The sequence below is a fragment of the Pochonia chlamydosporia genome (genome assembly GCF_001653235.2).
Source record: "Pochonia chlamydosporia 170 chromosome Unknown PCv3seq00012, whole genome shotgun sequence".
Lineage (NCBI taxonomy): Eukaryota > Fungi > Ascomycota > Sordariomycetes > Hypocreales > Clavicipitaceae > Pochonia > Pochonia chlamydosporia.
The window spans coordinates 292612-311042 of record NW_019154047.1 but is presented as its reverse complement, the minus strand read 5'-3'; the positions used below and the strand labels follow the sequence as shown (position 1 = coordinate 311042).

Genomic DNA, 18431 nt, shown 5'->3' with positions numbered 1-18431 from the left:
GATTTGACCATATGGGCTTTTATGCGGATCCTGGCTTGTCTCGTTCCCTTCTGTTCACTCGATCTTCCAGAATATTTTAGCTTAATATGACTGACTCGATCGTTGGGTCACAGGCTGGCTGAGAACAGTGAGTTACTCTCCGTGAAGGCAACTACAGGTGGGCGCGCTCTTGGACCAGTTAATGTGGCCATCTTGCCTAGCCCACGAGAACTGGTCGACTCTACCTCGACCTCCCGTGGGGCTGCATCAACAGATGAACCAAGCCACCGCATGGCAGGGACACCGTACGAAACCCAGCATCCAGTGGGCCAAACTCCGGAGGCCACATGGAGAGTCGCTCATGATACCACAACAAACGTATCCAATTGGGCTAGACGCCAAATGACACTCGGCGGGGTCGTCAAATATGTTCGATATGTTCGGTTCTTTTCATGCTTGCGGGCCCCTCGCTCACAAAATGGGTGCGAATCCCCTATTCGCAATTCTTTGGCCGCGACGGTCTGATGCAAGGATATGACTCTTTCAATGCACAAACGCGGGTTCCTGGATAGATATAACGCTGTATTGTACTGCCCAATGGCCCTTGAGAGTGTCAACGTGTTACCTAGTTATATTGCCAGCAAACTATTGCGCTGCCTTGGTATAATATGCAGTTCCCATGGTTCGCTCAACCGCCGTTTAGTGACTATCTACCACCCCATGCCTGTAGCCCAACTCACTTGACATGGACCTCGAATGTGTCCATATCGTCAATCTCCGCCTCATCCATCGTCGCATGCTCTTCTAGTCGGTCACCATCAAACCAAATCTGAACATCTCTGTCTGGCCCTATTGACCGCTGCGTGCGGAAACCAGTAATAAGTGTCTCAACTGTTGTTGTCCGTCGCACTGTCAATTTGACGTCGGCGATGTCGCGAGCCTTCAGAATGACTCTTGTCTTGACTTCTAAAGCTGGTGGTTTCTCTTCTACCAGCGCTGGCTCTTCTTCGTCTGCTAATTCCGTAGTCTCTCCTTTCCGCTTCAGCTCTTCTTCACGTTCCATTTCTCGGAACAAATCCAACGTCCAAGCTTCCATGTGGACTCTTGTCCGACCATTTGCGAAACCCTTGGCGTCGTTTCCATCCGACACAGCCCGTCCATTGTCCTGTGGTCGGATACCTAGATTTAGCAACGTAGAAAATGCATACACCCTCTTTCTTCGCCAAGTAAGCACAATGTCATCCTCTCTTTCAACATCCAGGAGCACTCCCTTGCGTTTCTGAAGAGCAAGCCACGTATTACGTGCTAGTCGGAGCTCCTTATCAAAGAGAAACTTAAAACAGCAAGGCTTAACATCAGGAACAATCGACGTCACCAGAATGTCAATTTTTGCCTTCGACGCAGCTCCATCCGAACCAACACCAAGCAATGCCTGGTCCAGAGCGCGTTGTTCCTCGGCCTTGCGAATATACGTCGCAAATTCATCGTCCTCGTCTCCTGCTATGAAGCTGCTCTGTATTGAATTGGCACTGCCCCTTCGTTTTGTAGGCTCAGGTGCGATCTGGAGATCGTCGTCAGAATCGAGGGATGTGTTTGGCAGGAGACTCGGGGTAAGAGTGTCGCCGCCCGGGCTACCCACTGACGCTTGCTCCGTATGGAACAGCAATCGGGCGGCCGGTGGGTTGTCTGGTATAAGGTCTGAACGTGTTGAGAATAGGCGTGTCCGCTTCGATGACTTCGATGCCGGTGGCGTGACCAACTCGCTAGTATGTGTAAGCGATATGAGCACCCATATCAAGTAAATTGGAGTATACTAGCCTTGACAGCTCTCCGCCCTGTGTAACAGGCTCTCTAGCGACGGGAACGGCGCTCCAAGCTGCCTGAGGTGATACTCTAGACTTCTCTTTCACCATATCGTATATCTCGGCAACGTCATCCACGAACCTACTGGCCGACGACTCAGCGGACTTGCGACGCTGGCCATCATGTCTCCGCTTCTTATTTAGCCGTCTCTCCTGATCCGCAGCCACTATCGGCTCCATCTCCTTTGACCTACGAAATAAGTCGAGTCCATCACTCTCCAGTTCTTTCTCATCGATTATGATCTGGGCTCTCAGCGAGGCAACCTTGCGCAAGGCTGTTGCTTTGAAAGGCAGTTTCTTAGCCGTTCGTTGTGATGGAGTTGCCGCCCCGTCGCTCATGGTGGAATATTGCAAATCGTGTGAGGGTGTAATTCATCGCTATTTGGAAGGCTTCCTGCCTCAATGCGCTTCCGCACTCCGCATGATAAAGCGCGTGTCGTGGATCGATGCTAAAGTTTCGAGGGTTTTCATTGTCACCTCTTTAGCCGAGAATAGAAGGACCCGCACTGTTCAAAGCTCCATCCACATCACGACCCTCAAATTGACTGTCTATTTCCCAATTGTGGGTCCAGATTTCCCGAGCCCTTTTAAGAGGGGAATCTGAGATTCAGAATTCGAATCGGCGTGGTTGGGTATGCTTGTGAGTCTGACGACTGCCGCTACATTCTGCTCTTCCGTTCTGCTCTTCCGTTCAACAACTAGGCCTTCCGTGTTGGTCCATTTCATTTGAGATGATCTGAGGTGGGAAATTGACGACCCACTGAGTGACTAACTTTGATGGGCATCACGTGGTGGATGACACTAGGAGGCTTTCAAGTTGGCCATAAGTCTTACGCCAGGAAGGATTGTTACTAGACGGATACTGAACGAGAGGAGGGTCGTCAATCAACTTTGTTGAGTGGCTCAACTTCCGGAAAGGGGATACTGTAAACATTGCTGAAGTTTGAGTTTCTCCTGTCTATCTATAGATCTGTGACGCCTGCCTGCATCATACCCTATATCTTGGAAACTACCATGATTCAATCAGGCCAAAACAACGAGCCCCCAAGGAGGGCAAGATCTCGCACAGGATGCTTAACCTGGTATGTAAAATCGTGGTGTCTGAATCATTTGCCTTGTGGCACGACATTGTATAGTGGCTGATTTCCATTGTGCAGCAAGTAAGTTCGCGTTTGTCGTCAATCAGCCGCTGAACCCTAAACTCTGACCTGAAGGACTCTATAAACCAGAAAGAAGCGAATAAGATGTGACGAAGGTAAGCCTCAGTGCTTAAAATGTATGTCCGCTGGAAGAGCTTGTGATGGTTATGCTCCCCCTGCGGTTCAATTCATCGTCAACAATCAAAGGCTCGCCTATGCAAGGGGGACGAGAAAACCAACTGCTCTATGCTTCTCCGGGGCATCTACGAGATCGCTCTCGGTGAGCATCGACGGTAATGATATGGAGAAGCAATTCTTTTGCAGCTACAGACGCGCCACAGAAGCCGGAGTCGCTATGCACTCGTGTGGCGTCTCCTCTTTCTGGACTACTCTAGCGCCTCAGTTTGGTCATCACGATGAGGCCGTCAAGCATGCACTTATATCGCTTGGCGCATCATATCACCTATATAAAGTGAGAAAGGGAAAGTCGAATCACTTACCGGATTCCTCACCTGCGATTAAAAAGCTGCAAGGTTTTATCTGGCGGGAATATAACCTGGCAATTAAGCAACTTCATGGCCACCTTGACCACCCGGAACCTCAGAGGATCGCATTGGTCCTCATCACCTGCCTGATATTTATCGCCTTGGAGCTCCTCGGTGGTGATCACCGCAATGCAATTGTGCACATGAGGAATGGTATACGTATTATCACCTCTGTACTGGACATACAACGCCTTCGAAATGCTTCATCAAGACCTTGGATGAAAGGCTCATCATTATCAGAAGCTGATTTATGGGAAATCATTGTTCAGTTCCGCAATGTCGAGTTCGCCTTGGGTGGCTTTTCGTCCGATATCCCGCTGATGCTTGGACGACAGCTCCGCAGAGATCACTCCGGTTTTGGTAATACGTCGATCACCAATGTAGCCCAAGGTTACGAGGCCAGGATCGAATATGTTAATAACATAATGGTTCGTTGCTGGGAGGTGCGGGATCACAGAGGTGATGAGGCCTTTTGGGCTCAGCAACATATGTGTCGAGAACACAGTACCCTGCGTGAACAAGGCAGGGCTATCATGTGTGCTCTTGAGTCACTTTGGGCTGGACCCCAGGCACCACCGCCTGGAACATGGCTTTCGTACAGCAGTCAAATGGATTGGCTCCTTGTGAATAGTGCAAGAACATTAGTCGAGCTATTGCCTTTTGGAATCGATTCTCATCTACAAATGGCTCAAACGCCTCACATTCAGGACGAACTTTCAAGAGGCGTATGCTTTGCGGCGAAGATGTACCTCACACACGATACGACGGAGAGGTCGCCCTCAAACTTCACTCTAGAAACGGGTGTTGTTGGGCTCATGTACTGGTCGTGGGTGTATAGTCACAGGCCGGAGACAAAGGCCGCGGCATTACGAATCATCCAAGAGTCAGACCAGAGGGAAGGTCCGTGGGATGCCGATAGCAGTCTAAATTTCATATCGGGCAACAAGGAGCCTCATCTACTCGTTAGTTTCTGGAGAAATCCGCACACTATGGGCCCAAACTAGTTTTGCCATGAACGAGGGTGAGGTTGAGAAGGAATGTTACGAGAATTTTTTGTTTTTACATAACATAAATTAGAAAGAGAATAAATCTTAGGACAGAACAGACCAGTTGAACCCTAAGCTGTTCCTGGGACTACAGTCTGGTAAACCGAACAATGATATCCGTAATTTCGCGGTTTCCAACGGCGTTGTTGCCGGCGGGTTTCATTTTGACCGCCTAATTGCCTACGCGGAGGTCTATAAACTGGAATCTCCAGTTGAGGGTATAATTATCCAAGATCGGGGCCGAATCCGTCGTGCAGCACCCATACAATCGGCTATCAAAGGGTTCGGGCTATGCAGTTAACTAGCATGCAACTTCTCTAGAGATTTTTTCTTTGTCGTTGGTCAAGCATGTGTAAGAAATTGACCTTTATAGGTATTGCCTCGCCCTCGACAATCGCCCCAAAGGGGTCTAGGATTCTACATTCGTCAGGTGGAATGCTGCCCTCGACTGAAACTTAACTCGACTCTCAGGCGGACGGCGGAAATTCCTTGCTAGCTGTACAGGACTGCATACGTCTGTTGTCAGCTTCCGAATTCATTTCCTGCCTTCATGCTCGCCTTTGATCCACCTTTCGCTGCTGCCCCTACAAATTAGCTCCGTGTTCAGATTTAGCCGTTCAGTGGATGGTAGTCACATCGCATACTGTTCGTGCGCTTTCTGGGTCGCTAATACTAGTAAGGACTTGCCCACCGTAGAGTGCGACGGGTGCTTGTTTTTCTTGGCCTTTGCAATTATCGCCTGACTCTCTTGCCGAAGCCTGGCAATTTCTCTTCTCCGTATGTCATCTCCGAGTAGAAGTAGCAGTGTCTCAGCATCATTGTAGAATTTCTCTATGTCGTCCACGCTCACTCGTAGACGGTGGACAACAGTATGACGGATGTTGGAGATGGAGCGAAAGAGCTCATCACGCGGCCTGTTGGCGGGTGCAACGTCCGAGAAAGTCCAATGCTGGAACTCGCGGGCGCAGCGATTCAGCTCTAACGATTCAGCGGAATCCCAGCCGTGTCGGTGAAAGATATCGGGCATTGATCGTTTTCCAAATTCGTAACAAGCAGCTTCCAGAACACTTTGCAGCTGCGCCAAAAGCTTCTGTTGTGTCGGTGATTGGCGATAAAGGCGAAAAAGTGACATCGATGCCGGAGCTTGCAAAGCTGTTAGTGTATTGGCATTTTTTTTTTCACATATGTCTTCAAGGTCAAGGTTTGGGTTGGTAATACGACATCATGAAGAGGTATACGATCGTGATTTGGCGGCGATAGAAGCAATTTGGACATCTTATTGGGAAAAGCCTCTCATGAACCATTCTAAGCCACATTGTCCCATCGTTACGTACCGATAATCTTTTTGCGTCGCCGTCGCCGTCGACCGTGACGATCGTTATTTGTGCGAGCTGCTTCATTGTCCGCAGCATTGTCGCCAGTTTTCCACCCTGATGACGCAGAGTGATCACTAACGCCAAATGTGCATGGAGTATTTGTGCTTTGATCGGGCACTGGAATCGTCGGTCGAAGAGGAGGCAACTGCCCTTCGCATGGCGCAAGTTGTACCGTAGACGTCGTCGGTACTCGCGAGTCCTCGCATTTATTCGTTGGATCGACAGACTATCCGATCCGTCAGCGTACATAATGCGCTACACTCGACGAATCCCAACAAGTCATACCGATAACTGTGAGGTCAAGTAATCAAACGCTCGTCGCCAGTACAGACCACTTTGGATTTTGTCATCGTCTTTCTGTCCGAATTCGGGGACGTCAGCTTTCCCGACAACACTGACAACATTGATGATATCCACTAAGGCGCTCGTCAGTGCTGTGCATACTATAACATTGGGCAGTTGATGTGCCAACTCACTATGATTTGAAGCAACTAACTCGTTCTGGCTGTAGATATACCGCCTCTCTCCAACCAGGTTATCACCGTCTAAGACATCCCGAGGCAGGTCATCCGGAGAATACATCCAATAGATGCGCGCGTAGACGTGGTACTCGTCTGATGCCCTGATCTCGAGGATTTTTGCGACCCAGTAGTCAAGTTGATCAAGGTCGTTCGTAGTACCCATCTGTCGCTCAATGGTCGTGTCATTGGAGACGTACACAAAATCATCAACAAGAAACTTGACACCTGTAACTATGAGTGGGTTCCGTTACTATGCTGTCGGCTGCGCAAGGATGTAGACGAAGTGACTCACGAACAAAGCTATTGTAGCGTCTCATTTCGTACCACGGCTTGTGTGGCGCGATAGAATACGACAGATTCATCGTACGATGCGATTTGAACGCCCCTGGAGGATCAAATGGAGACTGTTGTAGTCGCTCTAGTCTGCCGCGAGAATCAACTCTCCCCTGCGTCGTGGCATAGTGTAGTTTTTCATCAGGGGGCACCAATACTCTGGTGACTTTGAAAGGACAGTCGGCAGTGTTCTCGTGATTTTTCGCGCGGCGTCGCCTTCCTACCTTTGACACCATGATCGTGGGGACAACCACACTAGGCTGCGACAACAATTTGTGCGTTCTCCTGAGAGAGGCCTCTTGTTGGAAATGGCGGAACATGCGAATTGTCTTTTGGCCGGTGGCTGGCACACACTAGGCCTTTCCTGGTAGAAGGGACTCCATTGGTGGGATGGTGGAGACAAAGCACAAAAATGACCCAAGTATTCGCCGACCGGGGGGTTGAGCAGTTTCGTGAGAGTCATAAAGCTATTTTGTAAATGCGACGACATAAAAATGACAAAGAGAGAAACGCTCAAGCCAACTCCTGTCGATGATCATCTCATCAAGCGATTATACAGGGCAGCGACAAGGTGCTACACCTTCACACATGGCATAGAGGCAAGGTTGAGAACTAATGGGCTACCATACCTGTTTTGTTGAAAGAACGGCCGGCGGAAGACCACGATTCGGAGAAGGAAACTCCGACGCGAATAAGTTGGCAGCTATCTTGAGCCGAACTCTCGGGATGAGAGATTTCCTGTCATCAAACATACTTGCACGCTGATTATTTCCAATTTTCCGATGACCACACCACAGGCTGCATAAGGTCTGAGCATTTTGCTCCCAAACCGGCAAAAGAAAATTACGTCACACCCGACCACGTAGCAGTGAACGGTTGTAACGACTGTACGTTAGACATATGAGACGGGACATTATGAGATTGGTCATACGATGTTGTGACTGCAATCCTCTCTTCTGCGCACTTCCAAAAGAGCCTTCTTCCAGACAGGGTCCACTCCAAGATATTACACAAAGATCACCATCGCCATCATCCATATCCTACGACATCGGCAGCTTCTCCGTCTAACAAAGGCTGTAATGTCCCGGCATACGTATCATATCTGCGTGTTGTTTATCCTCTGAACCTTGTTTGGGTATTATATCCGGTTGTTAGTAGCCCTATTGATGCGCATTGCCGGTGAATGAATCAGAAGCAGGTCCAGCTAAAATATAGATGCCAAAATATTTGCCTCAGAGAGTGCCTCATCAGGGATAGACAGCATGAACAAGCTGTTGTCCGATTTCTGATTCCAGGCCAAGGCGAGGACGGGTTGAGAGGCCCATAAAGTCCGCGGAGTCCGGTGGCGGTTAGAGTCTTACATGACCGACGGCAGAAGCTTATGACATATGCCCAATAGATAAATTGGGCGGCCCTTCCGTCATTAGATGTTGATTGCGTCATGCTCGCTGATATCATAATTTCGAAGTATGATGACCCTCAACTTGCGTCTGATTGTTGCGGGGTTGATGCGACCTATTTCCGGCCAGGCTGGGAGTTCACCGAGATCACCATGCCTGGCATTTCACTCCAGGCCAACAGGATGATGCTCTAGATGGAATCCGCTGTTTACGGGGCTTAAAACATGGGTCCATAAGGCTGAGGTACCCGCATCTTAGGGACTTCGTCATTACGGTCTTGTTCGTAGCCGGCGGAACGAGAAATATAAGCCTGGTTACCAGCCTTGTTGTTCATGCCGCCAGAGAAGGGAACCATGGCAAAAGGATAAGCCATGCTGTCGGAGGGCATGATGTCCAACCCATGAAGGTGGTTTAAGTCATCTTCATTACCAAGGCTACCAGCCTTCCCACCCTGAGCGTGGTTCCTGACGCGAGCTTGAGGGTGGGACAAGTGGCTCACCCCGCTGGGGTTTCCACGGCGAATGGAGCACTTTTGGAAGTGGCGCTTCAAGATATCACTTCTACAAAAGGTATCTCGGCAAAGCACACACATGTAAGGACGATCACCAGTATCTGCGTAGGAAGTTAGTTACTCTACACGACTTTCACATCAAGGCACAAGTGGCCCGCTTTCTTCAGGGTATGAGGGGTTCAGAGTTGGACTTACGGCGAAGGAAATGGCGCTTCAAGTGCTTTCTGTGGAGGTAGGACTTGGAGCAATGAGGGCAAGGGTATTTGCCATCAGCATCCTTAATAGGAACGACGAGCCCTGTTGCGCCAGCAGCCGGGACGGCAGGCCGACCAGGAGAACTAGGCAAGATTCCCCGGCGACCTTGAGATCCAACAACACGAGTAAGCTGTATCCCATCATAAAGATCATGGTGGGTTTGCATTAGCGGTCCAGTGCCATATGGGGAGGAAACACCGAGCAGGGTCGTGTTACCGTCCAGAGGCATAGGGCGTAGGGCTGGGGGTGCACGTCCAGCATCAGGAGCCGGAGCAATAGGCTGCGGGCGAGACGCGGTCGTATTTGTTCGAGGCATCATGATGCAGAAACGTACATCATTAACTGTGAGAATATGAGGTTTGCGCTATGCGAGTTGATACCAGATCGCGGGGGTGGGCTGAGATGTCTGCTGGTATCGAGGCTCGTGGGTGACGGCGGTTGACGTGTTGAGAGTGCGAGGAGTCAGGCGCGTCTGTGAGAGCAGAGCAGTGATCCTGTCGGAAGTTGATGCGCGGTTGAAAGAATGATGTTGGTGCGCCCCATGGGTTCTGGTCCTGTGTGTGCCACTACTTGAAGCGGGTGAAACATGTTCATACATTCGTTCTTGATGTGGCCCCTTGTCTTGATTGTGGTCCAGGGACTGTCGCGGTGAGGTGTGGGCCAAGAACCGTGGAGTCACACGACAACAGCTGGATAAAAAGGGGCTAAAGACATGGACGATAATGTCCCGAGATAGCAATGGTGAAGACATATATCAATTAATCAACAGTGGGTGGTTTTGGCGGCAGAAGCGACTTGTTGGATAGGACTCCCTAGTGGCGAGGGAGATATTCCAGCATTGGTGTGTGGGAATGGTGGTATAACTAGCCTGACAGCTGCAAGCATTATCAGCTATACATCCACTAAACACTCTGATCAGGTGGACCCGCCTCACGATTTACAGACACCCAGCTAGTGCCTCTGCCACCTCATTGGCGACTAATCGTTAGTTACTTTAACATCCTATCAAACGGTACATTCACAAAATATGCAACTAATGGCCCGAATACCGTCTCGCGTAACTTAAACAGAGAAAAGGTATTGTAGATCATAATTGGCATTGGAATGATGATCATAGATGACAGCGTAATGGGATTGGCGGGTGGTGAAAGAGCGGGAAAGAACCTTTACGCTTCTGCTGTATATTCCGGCTGTCTGGCGGCCGGGACTAGTCCTCCCTGCACACACCTGCGGGTGGAAGATAAAAGCGGCGGAGGCGTAAGTTATCTTGCTCAACAAATGTGGGAAGCGGCAGCTACTGTAATGGCAGTCCGGCATCTGGTATGGCAATTGGCGCTTCACTGCCGTCATCGAGGCCGCGGTTCAGTGCTGCTGTTGACTGGGCTGGCAAAATTTCATCTCCTACGGAGTACTTTATACCCATACCGTACGGAGTCTTGGTGCAGAACCCCTGGAGAGCAAGCTGCGTCTCGGGAGACATTCAGTTTAATACATAGCAACCCAAGCGCATGATCCTTTCCCCGGCTTTTGCTCATGCTGGTCTGACATCGAGTCTGCAACCGCACCCATTTGTTTTCCAACCATGGAAAGTTCGTCTCACTCCATTTGAACATCTCCAAATTTGCGAGCACGTTCGGCTGCGGACATCATCTGCTTGGATGATTACTTACATGGGACAGAACAAGGGTTCTCCGTTTCTACTGGTTCCTTGCACCAAATGCCATTTTGGTGCCGTGCCTCGTGGGGATATGGAGTTCTTGGCAGGGTCCAACAGACTACTCCAGAATGAAACCGGCCGAATATCCTTGGCGTCCTGCCAGGCTGCGTGCTTGACATATGCCGCCATGGAACCAAGGGATCCCCCCCAACGCCATATTGGACATGGAAGTGGATTCGTTCATTTTTTTAATGAGTACCGTTACAAACTTGATGGCGCGGGGCAATGGCTTGATGAATGGTGGGCATATACCTGAAGCCTTGAGTTCACCGCCTACTAGGGATGAAGTTCCTGCGCGACCCATCGGATGCACATCGGCTGCAGGACCGTTGCAACATTCGTCCTGCTCCTAATGCCAACCACGGGGTGAGGTTGGCGGCCAGGGCTTGAAGCAAAAGGGGAGGGGATAGGCCCTCCCTTCGGAATTATTGGCTTTCAGTCACACGACAGCCCAAGCACCAGCCTTGTAAGGTTCACTCAAGAGTAAATATGTCATTTCTGCCTTGGTACAAAATCCACCGACGCGCTACGAAGCGCTGGTCAGCCCGCAACCTCGCAGTTTCGAATCATTTTCAACATAGTTTGTAGCGTCCGCCGGAAGTAGGTCTCCTCGTCCTGACTACGGGGGTCTTGGAGTGCACATGTCCGGTCCACCTAAATGTTGGGCTAAGATCCCATACGGAGTTCCACTTGGATAGGAAGTAAATATCTCCATCAAGGTCAAAGGTCGGCTTCCTTCTGCCAGACGTGACTGACAAAGAAACATTCACCCTTCCTGCGATGGAAATGCGCTTCGCCTTTGGAAGTACCAACCTAAGATATTCTGATCCATTACCTCACCTCGATTGGGTTGTAAATTAGGCACATGGCTTCTCACCAGTGTGTGAACTGCCCTGTACGAGCTGTCGTATCTTACTATACGGTTGGTCCCACTCGTCACCCCAAATGTCGAGTCGAGTCTTCGTCCCATTTAACCAGGTGACAGACACGATTAGCCTATCCTCCTCACGGTCTACATCATCTATCGAGCAAACTTCACTCGTCCACGATCCCAACAACGACTGCAATTCTACTGTGTTTCCCAGCGCCGAATCCTTTTGGTTGACCTGTTTGAGTCGATTCCTCATCGCTCTTGTTCTGGCTGTCGCCGCGTGTCGCCGCCTTCTCGCCGTTCCAGTATCTTTCTTGAGCCGACTGATGCGCCTATGGTATTGCATGACAATCTCGGGAACCGACTTCCTGCAAGTTGCTGGATGTTAGCATGGTGTTTAAATTTCAGCTGTTTGAGTGATCACACTACAAGTTGTCTGCTGGTTCCCACGTGCAAATTGGCGACCCCTCCCACTTGACAAAGTACTCAATGGACCTCTTGGCAGGGTTAGCAGAATCCGCGTAAGTTCATAATGTTCTAAGTGTATATATACATCTGGGGCAGTTCTATGATCCTTGATTGCTTCGACATCAAACCTGCTAGTTGTTAGTTGGAAGGGACTACTGCGGTATATGCGACATACTTACCACCCAAGATAACAGCGTTTCTGTTTTGAACAGATACGGTTCTTGTCGCTACAGTCTGCAATACCGATTGTGAGTTCGTTGTCACCATCGGAATCGAGACACTCTTGGAAACTACCTGGCGGCGGTCTCCGAGCTCTCAGGCTATAGCGGCCCTTCCCTTTAGAGTGCTCTACAAATGCCATTAATTTGTGAATACTGATGGCAGAATATCGGCCATTTAAATCCCCGGCTCCAAACGTACGCAGTGACCTTGGATTTGGTCAAAGTCTTTTGGCGCAAGCACTTCCGTGAGCTTGACATGCTATTTTACGTACTTACAAGTAGCCGTAACCAGAGCGGAGGCCTCGTGGTTCACTCATCGTTCATTGCGACCCAGCGGTTATCATGGCTAAAATATGCCAAAGCGCATCAAATATTTCGTCGCGTACCTAATTTCGATGTGAAGGAGCAATTTGTAAGTTGGTGCTCTAGCCCACCAATTTGCAAACAAGTTGTGGGTTTGAGTCAACCACTCAGTGAGACGCGCTCGCTGAGTGGGCCATCCAGCAGGCTTTCACAACCAAGCTGTCGCACCAGGGAGACTGCGAATTTGTCTACATCTGTATGTCAATATGTCAGCCCAAACTCTTCCGCACATGTGTCATAGGGTGGTGACCTTTTCACAAGTCATCAGTATGTCACCGCCGACTGTATTAGTAACTGTGCTTGAGGGTGGTTTAGTCAGGGGCGGTCTGCTGTATTTTTAGGCCCACATTGGGACGGCACCTGTGGTCTTGGCTGCCTCAATCACAATGAATGCTTTCCTGATGACACGAGCTCCCGGTGCATCTCTCTCAACATGCCAGCAGGAAGCCGTCGAAGTGAAACGCGACCTGTTCCTTTAGTCACCGGCGTGCGTCCCATCTCAAATGCAGCTCTATATCGTATTAATATTAATATTAAATACAATGCTCGTAGATTGTCTTGAATATTTATTGTATACGGGACTATACCGGCCATCTCACGGGCTGAAGAAGGACCGGACTGCCTTTGTCCGAAGACGGTTAAATGTGGCGTTTTGAAGTTTGACGATGGCCAGGGCGGCGAAGTGTTGTTTGCATCATGAAGTAATTAGTGCGTTCTGTGCAGCTGCATACCTAAAATCTTCCACTGCAATGTTCTGGTACTACGAACTTTGAGTGAGCTTTCTTTCTCTTTTTTTTTTTCCCCTCAGACGATGGTTTCTGGTGGGAGATCAGGCGCGGAAGATTGAGTAGACGAAAGGCAAGTCGCGGTTGGTGTTGACTAAATGACCAAGAAGGAGGTTGGCGATGTTGATTGGCTGGAGCCTGTTGCCTACAAGCGACAAGAGGCTGGTCGGGAGAAGCGTGTGCACTCGAAGCATCATACCGTTCAATGGCAACCACCTTGATCAAACTGGGAGCAAACTCAGAAATGTGAGCGTAGGCAGGCAATTTGAGAGGTGGCCCTGCTCACGGTTAAAGAAAATTCGCACCTGTCCATGTTCCTCTACCTGCTCGTTGCCCAACTTCCTGGGTCGCCCAATTGTTGATTGGAACAGCAACCCCTTTCATGGTGATTGAACTTGTAGAATGTGCACTACAGCTTTCCTTCGATCAGTTTGCGCTTCCCTGTACCAACCCCGAAATTTATTTCACACATTATTCCGTTTTCCGCTTCAGGGCTCGTCCCGGCGAAGAGCTAGTTTGGATCAGAAAACTCATCCCTGCGCAGAGGCGGAATACCACTGTAAACAACGCTCGACACAACTCTTCTGGTTGTGAATGGGGTCTTTTGGACAATGTAAAGGGACTGCCGAGAGCATGCCGTCGTAAAACTGGAGGGCAGGAACATCGCCATTATGCGGCTCATGTCCCGCACGGATATCACCACCGTCACCCGCCCATAGAGACGACAAGAAGGAGATGCGGATGCATTGAGCTCCTCCTCTTTGGCCTGTGTCTGCCTGAGGAGTATGGAGGGGGTGAAATGGTCTAGCTTATTCTACAGAGGTTGCCAATGGACTGTAATGTGAGGAAGTGTGAGCATTGAAGTATGTATGAGTGACAAGGTAACGCTGCAGGTGAGTATAATGCGACACACGCTGGAACGCTGTTGCTCTCCCTCGTGTCGCCGTGGGTGAAATGGTTCGCAATTTTGGCGCAGCACAAGAAGGATGCGGGGCCGTCGCCGAGCTCTTCGGGCTGCTTTCGACCTGCCATAATATCCATCTAACACTCATCTTCAGCCACGGTGCTGGGGCTTTATTCCCACCACTTAGCTGAGAGACACAGGACTTTCCGGTGCCCCCAGGCCTGTGTAAAGAAAGCCGAGTGCGCGCCGTGGTACGGTGGAAGATCAGCCTGGCTCTTGGAAACGTTGAAAGTGACTTTGAAGACACCTACCGCTGCTGTCCGGACCGTTCAAAGCGAAATTGCCAATTTTGCTTTGTCGGAGCCAATCTCTCGAAACGCCGAGGCGAACCGTCCGTCCACGGATGGCCGCAAGGGAGCCAATGCATTGAGTCTTGTGAGGGTGAACAGTACACCTTTTGCGGCATCTTACGTTCAATGCAAACCGCTTGACAAACTGAGTAGTTGTAAGGTGGGGACATTCCAGCCATCTCGAGGTCAAATCTGTCCTTTGAAGCTTCAGCCACGTAGAGTGCTCTCGTCATCGTAGTTTATGTTGCTCGCTTGACGAAGTGTAGGCCTCGGAAGAGATCCCGCACTTCCTTGTCAAGCGCCTGGCTGCAGGCACCATGTCGGGAATGACAGGGCACACTGCATCGTTGCATCATCGGGGGACTGTAGCCTGGTTTCCAATTGATGTGCCAATTATGAACAAAGTACTACTGGTTACACGTCTTGTCCCGTCAAACAGCTGCACGTTCGCAAAGGCTCATGAACTCGTCTACTATTAAGAGGACGCTCAGCTGCTGTATGTGTATGAACAGTATGTATTTACAATAGTGCGCATGGGAAAGCATTGCGCTGACTCATCACGGGACGGGACAGATGTGGCCGGCATTGGAGAGTCACTGTCGCAACCCTTCTTTCCCGACGCGCTACCGTGACAACAACAGGAACAACAACACGCGCTTGCTGTATCTCACCGATTACCACTGATGTTTAAGTTTTGGCAACAATGAAGCGTCGTGTTAAATCTCCACTATCCAGTGCGCGATCGCCTTCACAAGCGTCTGATCCCCGCTCGGCCGGAAAGAGGGAAGTCGGGACCTCTGGCGGCGACAGCAGTGCAGCGAATGACAGTTTGTACGCCGTGCATCTCGTGTAGGCGACCTGTGTTGGCGGCTAATTTCTGATCCAGGTACAACGTCGAAAAGATAAAAAGTCACAGGATCGGGAAAAAGGTAGGTGCAGTGAGATGACTACACAGAGACGCGTTTGAATTGACGCGTTTCCGCAGAAGAGCTTGGAATTCCGTGTTAAGTGGCAAGGCTACGATTCCGAGAAGGATTTAACTTGGGAACCGGAAGAGAGCCTGCGGTGAGTAGGGGTTGCGGCACACTCCGCGTGCTGTAGATGACTGACACTCATCAGGGAAGACGTGCCGGAAATTGTCGAACAGTACTTTCGCTTGGTTGGCGGACGACAGAACATACTCACGAGCATGCTCCCACGGGGGAAGAGGGCGCCTAAAAGGAGTAAGAGATCGTCTGCAGCGACGGCCGCAGCACACACGATGTCGGGACAGCAACTCGAGAACGGCGCAAAAACCGTTGAGGACGATTCTTCCACCGCTACAGAATCATGGCAGCCACCTGCTGGCTCATGGGAGGATGAAGTTGATACCATAGACTCTTGCGAGCGTGGGGGCGGCGGTAAGCTTATTGTCTACCTTATCTGGAAGAATGGCAAGAAGACGAAGCACGAGACGCCCGTTGTCTACAAGAAGTGTCCGCAAAAGGTAGCCGCTATACTAGGGTTGACAAATTTCCAGGCTTTTGCGTGCTGACCGTGCACTAGATGCTGCAATTTTACGAGCGACACGTTCGAATTGTTTAAAAAAAAAAGCGGATGCTTTCTGGATCAACCACCAGGCAAGACGCATGCCGTTTGCCGGTGAACTTCATTCGGTTGAATATGGATGGGGTGGCAGTGGCACTCCGCTTTATCCTCCAATGTCATGATCGAGCCTGCAATAAGCATTTAGCGCGGCGACGCGCTCATATAGTCGATTTTCGCAAATGAGCGTTGCGGATACCAGTTGTGCAACCTGACGGAGGCAATGCGATGTCAATCGTCATCTTGCGGTAGACCATCCACCTCATTTCTACGAACGAATAAATCTATGGCGTATTCATTCAACCACGACGTCAGGTTTGTGATGGTGCTGTTGCTGGCCGCGTCAGTTCTTCCACCGCCATAACAGGTCGGTGAACGTCAGCTATATTACCATACCGATGGGAGTACTGCTTGGCAGATGACGCCACTTAACAGCCTTTGACTCCCTTTCACAACTACATTCCGATCGGTCAACTCCGAGCATGCTACACCATGCCGTCCTCGCCTTCTCGCGCCAAGAGTTTCTGTCCTTCCTTGCTTTGTCCGCAGGCTCTATTGACGGTACCATTCCGTAGTAAAACCGACATACTGTTGGCAACTACAACCTTCCTTCAAAGGCCACGCATTCTTTAGGGCCAACGAAAGCATGACCGATAATTCGTTACCGTTATGCGGCCAAAGTCGAATTCTTGGTACTACTGGTTCAACCCACTATTAATAGTTCTTGCCTCGATCGACCAAAAGCGCGCTGACAAGTTACACACGCATGCACACGAGCTCTCTCGACTTTGGGAGAAGAAGAGTCCACCGCACCGTTCGTATGTGCGGTTATCGTAGAAGCTGTGCCGAGTGTTAGAGAGCATAGTAACGTAAAGACGAGGCATCAGCGAACAAGGGCTGGCTTGGGATCCTACCTCGAAGAATGGAGAGATGTAAGCATAATTCACAGCAGGAGGCGTTGAAACCACGGTGTCGGGAAACTGGGATGACTTCGGAAAAAGAAGTTGCACAGCTGCGTCATGCACCCGCAGGTTTGCACGGAGGGTGGAGAGATTCCGTCTCTTCGAGAACGAAATAGAGGCGGCAAAGGAGGGCTAGGGGGCTAGGGCTGGTAGAGATCCTCAGAGGCATCTCGATGGGGAAGTCCAAGAATGACATTATCATCAATTCAGTAGGAGACGAAAAATTTTGTGTCATTGAAGCAACCATGAATATGCAAAGGATGAGGAGCTTGTTGGCAGTCCACGCCTTGAGCGGAGTGTCCACCCCGACTGGCCCAGTCGGCAAAAGAACACCAACTAATAACACGTTCATGTATAGGTTCTCCCCTATGTTAACAAATCGTTGCATGAATGCATATGAGTCAAGTTGGCAAGTCGATGAGCATTCATATTTGGTGTTCTGTGCGCGACCCTTGTGTCAAAACATGTTGTGACTGCCATTTTAGACCTAGTGGTTATGAAGGTGGAGTCTACAATACCGCTGACTCACCTTGTTAGTATGGCCGTGTGGAAGGTTCTAGAATCGGCAGACAGATGTGATATGGCGGTCTCTCTCCTTCATGCACTGCGCAACAGCGTAAAATCACAGCACTCCGCAGCCTTGTGAGCAACCAAATCGTAGGGAAATCGATGACCACCAGTAACAGATTGCTGGCACTCCCTTGCCAGAGTGATGACACCTCTGTCCAATCAAAAACCAGACGATCCGTTTCTTTGAATTCCAGAACAACTAGGTGTACTTACTGTGGCTGCGTCTCCGTATTCAGTGGGAGGGACAAAAGTTAGCGGAGCATCAACACCGCTAGTCGTTATATTCCACATCCACTACGCGTTGCTTATAACATTCGTATGTTAACATGGGACCATTTAACCCTCATGATCAGAAAGGTGAGCTATGGTGATGTATAAAGATGCCCATGTTTCTGTTCCATAGCTGGTACATTCATTCTTAAGCAGCTCTCAATACATACCTCACTTTACGACCAATTGCCCTACCGCTGAGATCTATTACTAGATGCCTTCCAGTGACGAGACTGCCCGAAACTTACTGCCATCGCCAGGAACAGACTCCAGCTATGGAACAACTGTATCAGCGTTTGACAACACAGAAAATTCGCGAGTTGCTGGCACTCTGTGAAATCCGCGAATGTAGCCTCGAGCCAATCAGCCAACAAATCCTTGACATCTCTAATTTTGGTC

At 50.0% G+C, this 18431-nt stretch overlaps 7 protein-coding genes across 7 annotated transcripts; 3 read left to right on the top strand and 4 right to left on the bottom strand.

Moving 5' to 3' along the window:
• Positions 1-715: 715 nt before the first annotated feature.
• VFPPC_16911 (ubiquitin supergroup) lies at positions 716-2180 on the bottom strand (the record flags this gene model as incomplete). The annotated part of the gene is made up of 3 exons (XM_018294663.1): positions 716-1540; positions 1623-1742; positions 1794-2180. 3 exons carry the CDS (start codon positions 2178-2180, stop codon positions 716-718), a joined length of 1332 nt encoding a protein of 443 aa, XP_018137065.1.
• A 939-nt stretch (positions 2181-3119) lies between these two features.
• On the top strand, positions 3120-4529 carry VFPPC_11480 (C6 zinc finger domain-containing protein; the record flags this gene model as incomplete). Its single annotated transcript, XM_018289656.1, has 1 exon — positions 3120-4529. One exon carries the CDS (start codon positions 3120-3122, stop codon positions 4527-4529), a length of 1410 nt encoding a protein of 469 aa, XP_018137066.1.
• A 577-nt stretch (positions 4530-5106) lies between these two features.
• VFPPC_11481 (BAH domain-containing protein) lies at positions 5107-7037 on the bottom strand (the record flags this gene model as incomplete). Its single annotated transcript, XM_022428761.1, has 6 exons — positions 5107-5149; positions 5216-5714; positions 5906-6173; positions 6233-6363; positions 6424-6693; positions 6761-7037. The coding sequence occupies 6 exons, from the start codon at positions 7035-7037 to the stop codon at positions 5107-5109; spliced, it is 1488 nt and encodes a 495-aa protein (XP_022283992.1).
• A 1381-nt stretch (positions 7038-8418) lies between these two features.
• On the bottom strand, positions 8419-9283 carry VFPPC_11482 (hypothetical protein; the record flags this gene model as incomplete). Its single annotated transcript, XM_018289658.1, has 2 exons — positions 8419-8813; positions 8908-9283. 2 exons carry the CDS (start codon positions 9281-9283, stop codon positions 8419-8421), a joined length of 771 nt encoding a protein of 256 aa, XP_018137068.1.
• A 4491-nt stretch (positions 9284-13774) lies between these two features.
• On the top strand, positions 13775-14200 carry VFPPC_16912 (hypothetical protein; the record flags this gene model as incomplete). The annotated part of the gene is made up of 1 exon (XM_018294664.1): positions 13775-14200. One exon carries the CDS (start codon positions 13775-13777, stop codon positions 14198-14200), a length of 426 nt encoding a protein of 141 aa, XP_018137070.1.
• A 1149-nt stretch (positions 14201-15349) lies between these two features.
• VFPPC_11485 (chromo domain-containing protein) lies at positions 15350-16230 on the top strand (the record flags this gene model as incomplete). Its single annotated transcript, XM_018289660.1, has 5 exons — positions 15350-15477; positions 15533-15575; positions 15632-15711; positions 15766-16132; positions 16192-16230. The coding sequence occupies 5 exons, from the start codon at positions 15350-15352 to the stop codon at positions 16228-16230; spliced, it is 657 nt and encodes a 218-aa protein (XP_018137071.1).
• Positions 16231-17247: 1017 nt separating this feature from the next.
• On the bottom strand, positions 17248-17580 carry VFPPC_18294 (hypothetical protein; the record flags this gene model as incomplete). Its single annotated transcript, XM_022429929.1, has 1 exon — positions 17248-17580. One exon carries the CDS (start codon positions 17578-17580, stop codon positions 17248-17250), a length of 333 nt encoding a protein of 110 aa, XP_022285057.1.
• Between the last annotated feature and the right edge of the window lie 851 nt (positions 17581-18431).